Raw genomic sequence first — 4,890 nt, forward strand, 5'->3', positions numbered from 1 at the left:
ATGAGCAGTTTGGATCGCCAGATAGAGCAGCTGCGTCGGTGCGAGTGCATCCCGGAGAGAGAGGTGAAGGCGTTATGCGCAAAAGCCAAAGAAATCCTGGTGGAAGAGAGCAACGTAGAGAGGGTCGACGTGCCCGTGACGGTGAGCAGGCAGCATGCGGTCTGAGAGAGAGGAAGTGTCCTTCAAAAGACCATTCGCTTTTCTTGTATTAGCTTTGTTTTCTTCCCGTAATAAGTGATTCCTAGTCTGTGCGTGCGCCTCGCGGTGTGAAATACAGATTTGTGGAGACATCCACGGCCAGTTTTACGATTTGCTAGAGCTGTTTCGTGTCGGAAACTTCCTGCCGGAGACGAATTATCTCTTCTTAGGGGACTTTGTTGACCGCGGTTACTTCTCTGTGGAGACATTCTTGTTACTTCTCGCCCTGAAGGTTCGCTACCCGGATAGGATAACGCTTATTCGTGGCAACCATGAGAGCAGACAAATTACGCAGGTAAGGATAGAGGGACGTAGAGAAAGGGGTCAAGGTCACCGCTTTCCAAAGAAGAGACGCATGTGCTTTTTGGCACCCCAGCTGCATGTCAATTTTGCAAACTGGGTATGGAGTTCATTGCCTGCTGCTCCATGGCTTCTCCATAGACTTTTTAAACACACCCACAGGTTTACAGCACACACAGGCATAGATATATATATATATGCATGCTATACGGGCTGCTCGCAGCACGCATCTGCACACCTTTCGTCTCTACTGCAGAGAACTAATGAACTGCATGCCTCTGTATGCTGCGTCCTTTTTTCTCTTTGTGCGCCCTGTCTGCCGCTCAGGTGTATGGCTTTTACGACGAATGTCTGCGCAAATACGGGAGCAGCAGCGTTTGGAGGTACTGCACGGAAGTCTTTGACTTCATGTCGCTAGCGGCCATCATTGACGACCAGCTCTTCGCGCTCCATGGGGGCCTTTCCCCGGCGATTTCAAACATTGATGAAGTCTGTCCACGACAGCACTTCTCGAACACGGGCACAACAAAGAATCCAGCCCTCACGTTTTTTCCCTATACACTACATAGACAAATAGACGTGCTAGCGAGCGTCAAATTCTTGCCTCTCCTGCCCTCCTCTTTTTGCATGATGGTACTGACTGTCTTGCGACTCCCGTTGGGGATGCATCCCTCCATAATCTTGCACGTATATGTACGCAGCTCCTCTGTGTGGGCTCATTTTGCCACTATTTACGTCTCCTGGTGCCTCTCCGTATGCGCCTTGTTGTGGCGTGAGCCGTTTTACTTGGTTTGGTGTGCTGGTTTGCCTGTGTTTATATATGTGTGTGTGTAACATGCGTCTGTATATATTATAGAGCTGCTTATCCTTTCGCTGAGTCGCCATTTTGCATCAAGGCGTGATTTTGGTGCTGTCCGCTGTGTTCTGTTCTTGTGTGTATGCCTTCGTGAGGCGCTTTCTGCGCCGCGGCGTCTCCCATGGCTCTGCGTTCTACTGCTTTTATGTTTATCTCGGGGAGGCCGTCTGCGAGTTTCTGATGCCTGCTCGAGTTTGAATTTTTCTGTGAATCTGCAGATTCGTTCAATCGATAGAAAGCAAGAAGTGCCTCACGAGGGGCCTATGTGTGATCTTTTGTGGAGCGACCCCGAAGGCAGGTTTTTTTTCAAGTTCTAACGCAGCAGCCTGTGCTCTTTGCTGCATGCATCCAAGGGGCTTGGTAATTGTATAATGCGCGAATTTTGTGACGTTGCTGCTGCTCTGCCTCTCCAGAAATGAAAGGCTGGGGGTATAGCCCGCGAGGGGCTGGCTATCTCTTTGGTTCCGACATCGTTAAGACGGTATGCTGTATGTACACCCCAGTCTGTACTCCCAAGACTTCACAATGGTGGAGGGAAAGGGGCTGCGCGTGCCTTCTGGTGGGCACCCATCCTCGTTGGAGGCGATATTAGTTCGAGCTGCTGAGTTGACATTTTGTGGATGCAGTTTTGTCACACAAACAACATCGAAATCATCGCCAGAGCACACCAGCTAGTCATGGATGTGAGCGATCAACTTCCGATCATCGTCGCTTCGCTGCTCTCTTCCGCGTTGTCATACCTGATAGCCTCCCTTCTCACAGGATTATTTGCTAGATCTTCGGCGATTTACCGTTCTCCTTGGCTCTTCTCGCTCCCTCTCACTCTCGTTGCGCATCAATAGGCGTGCCTACGGGTGTCGCGTTCCCCAAGCAGTGCGGCCCTCTCAAATTGCCTTCCAAGTTCTACACGGTTGCGTCGTGTTTTCTCAGGGCTATAAGTGGTGGTTTGACAAGCGACTGGTTACGGTGTGGTCTGCACCCAACTATTGCTATAGGTTCGTACTAAGGCCTACACACATCACATGCTTGCAGCCTGCTGGGAAGCCTCACGCTTCGAGTATTTTCCCTATCCGTATGGAGGCTCCTCGGCAACCCTTCAGGCCATACAAATACCTCTTTTTAGCAAGGGGCACCCTTAACTCCTTGAATTCGTTTCCTCAGATGCGGGAACGTGGCGACGGTTATGGAGTTAGACGAGCACCTGAACTACCAGTTTAAGACTTTTGAAGCTGCGCCTCCGGTACACGCGGGCGGAAGTCCCTTAAAGCATTCTACGCGGCGTTGTATATATTATTACTACCCCTTCTATTTGATGCGCTTCTTTACTAGCTCCCCTTGTTCGATTCTGCCCTTCACATGTTCTCCATTTTTCGCATACAGCTTGAGGATTGTGATCTGAACATGTGCACGTACTCACATGCGTGCATGGAATTCTTCTCAGGAGCGTCGTGGCATTCCTTCCAAGAAACCCCCTCCGGATTACTTCTTGTAAGAGGGGCTGTTGTGGGCTTGAAAAAGGATCTTCTGGAAGCCGCTTGGCCACCCTTGTTGTGGGGCTGTAGTTTTCTCTAAAGGGCTTGTAGAGGCAGAGCCACTTCTTTACGTGCTGCCCTCCGAAGCACTCCATGAAGTGCTTGAGGGAGCACAAGCCCTAAAGACTAACTACCCGCCCACCGAATTTGGTGGTCTATGTGCCTCCATTTTCTCATCGGTGACGGCTAGATGGTGGTTCTGCAAAGGGGTAATTTAGGGGCCTCAGTACACCGTGCCTGAAGGAGGCCCCAGGTGCCGCAGAGGCACCCCGGGGAGCGCAGTCTCATGCCGAGACTCCTGCGCAGTATCTTTGCACGGGCCCCCTTGTTTGCGCCATTCGCTGGAAACCTCTAGTGCGGCGTATGCGCCAGAGCCTGGCTGAGGCGTCCCTTCATTCCTCCTTGTTAAGTAGCAGTGCCACACGTCACCCTGGTTTCTACCTTATGACAGTTTGCTACGGCAGTCAGCTTGCTGCTGGATCATGTTGCCGCTGCTGTGACCGCTTTTTCCGGCGAGCCTTGTAGAGGGACCCCTGCGCCTTGCACTGGCGCGTTTCTCAAGAACCTTCCAATACGCGCACCTAGTGGCTGCGTTCGTCTGGTTCAAAGGGTATTGCCTGCTGCTACTTCGGCTGCTGTTTGTGTTGCTGGTTGGCTCTGAAGGGCTCTTGCCTCTTCCACTTGCTGCTTTAGCGCCTGGAAGTTCTTAGCCAGGTTGCGCATCAGAGCGTGGCTGGGGCGCACTTCCTCGGAACGGTTCTGGAAGGTCCGGAGGATGTTTGCATGCGTCATCATGTGCAACGCTGCCCGGCCCTTTGAAAGAAACGCCCGAGTCCAGCGCACTACAAGATCAGATTGCCCGGGTACTTCGGGTACCTCAGGGCTGTCTTCAGAGCCGGGAATGGTTAAAAAACGACCACTGGGGGCCTCTGCTGGGGGCCCCTCTGCGTTCTCGGGGGGTGGAGGAGTAGCGGCAGCATTCTGGGACGCCTCCTCCTCAGCAGGGAGTGTAGACAAGATTTCTTCTGGCGATGCACGTATATCTGCTTCATTTTGGACATCCTGGTTTTCCTCCGTCACCGGTGTAGGAGGAACTGCGGGGGGCATACCCGCTTCAGTAGACTCCTTATTGGGAGCAAGGGCGGAATTCTGTGTCTCTGCGGTCGTCTCATGAACAGATGATTGCGGTAAGCCTTCAGACTGAAGAGGCACCTGCTCTAGAGGGGGGGGCTGTCCTTGAATGGCGGCGGGAGCCTGTACTGGCTGGTCTGGGTATCCCGCCGCTGCCCCTGGAAGAGACGCTTGCTTGGGAGCTGGATGCGAAAGGCTTGATTCTACTGCATTGTCTGCCTTCTCTGACTGCTCGGCTGTTTCGTCATTTTGCTCCTGTGTACCTTGAGCTTCACTCAGTGTCTCCTCTGACCCTGTAGGCGCCTCATCTAACCTTTCGGATGCCCCCTCTGACCCTTCGGGTGCGTCTTCTGACCCTTTGGATGCCTCTTCTAGCCCTTCAGATGCTCCTTCTGACTCTTCCGATGCCGCTTCAAGCCCTTCGGGTGCAACCTCTGACGCTTCCTTAGTATCCTCAGCAGCTGCTGTTGCTATTCCTGGTCTCTCCTCACCATTTGCCGTAGGCGAGCTGCTACTGGGGTCAGATTCAGCTTTAGAACCTGACACAGGCCCCGTCTCCTTGTTGGTGGCGTGCTGCTGTGCTGCTTGGTTGTCGTCTGTGTCTTCGGGCTCATTCGCTTCGGCCCCCTCCTCCTGCATACTCCCGCTGCCCTCGTCGAGGGGCTCCTCCGGCAAGTCGTTATCCCTCTGCAAAAAACTGTTGTCTTCCTGCGACAGTGCTTCAAAGGGCCCCTCTTGGGAAACCTCCTCGTCCATCCATGGGTACTGCGGGCTGCTCAGTACGGCATCCCTAAAACTCTTGACTCTTCGGAGGCCCGCGGCAGGGGCCCACATTGCCTGGGCCACCACGAGGCCGAACAGGCATGGCCTCAT

General features: G+C 53.3%; 2 protein-coding genes across 2 annotated transcripts; one reads left to right on the forward strand and one right to left on the reverse strand.

Annotated features, from left to right (window-relative positions):
• On the forward strand, window positions 1-2,846 carry LOC34618481 (serine/threonine-protein phosphatase 4 catalytic subunit). The gene is made up of 9 exons (XM_026338580.1): window positions 1-141; window positions 278-493; window positions 826-987; window positions 1,573-1,648; window positions 1,768-1,835; window positions 1,981-2,037; window positions 2,285-2,349; window positions 2,516-2,594; window positions 2,796-2,846. The coding sequence occupies exons 1-9, from the start codon at window positions 1-3 to the stop codon at window positions 2,844-2,846; spliced, it is 915 nt and encodes a 304-aa protein (XP_026194365.1).
• Window positions 2,847-3,489: 643 nt separating this feature from the next.
• Window positions 3,490-4,890, reverse strand: LOC34618482 (fibrous sheath CABYR-binding protein). The gene has a single exon (XM_022731809.1). The coding sequence runs from the start codon at window positions 4,888-4,890 to the stop codon at window positions 3,490-3,492; it is 1,401 nt and encodes a 466-aa protein (XP_022591968.1).

This window comes from Cyclospora cayetanensis, unplaced genomic scaffold (assembly GCF_002999335.1).
Source record: "Cyclospora cayetanensis isolate NF1_C8 unplaced genomic scaffold, CcayRef3 CcayRef3_contig_1, whole genome shotgun sequence".
Taxonomy (NCBI): Eukaryota; Apicomplexa; class Conoidasida; order Eucoccidiorida; family Eimeriidae; genus Cyclospora; species Cyclospora cayetanensis.

Excerpts from the sequence above, each read along its gene's own strand:
- LOC34618481 (XM_026338580.1), top strand. The coding sequence starts at position 1 with ATGAGCAGTTTGGATCGCCAGATAGAGCAGCTGCGTCGGTGCGAGTGC. Across the intron at positions 142-277 it reads GGGTCGACGTGCCCGTGACG|ATTTGTGGAGACATCCACGG; the intron begins GTGAGCAGGCAG and ends TGTGAAATACAG. Across the intron at positions 2,350-2,515 it reads GCACCCAACTATTGCTATAG|ATGCGGGAACGTGGCGACGG; the intron begins GTTCGTACTAAG and ends TCGTTTCCTCAG.
- LOC34618482 (XM_022731809.1), bottom strand. The coding sequence starts at position 4,890 with ATGAGGCCATGCCTGTTCGGCCTCGTGGTGGCCCAGGCAATGTGGGCC.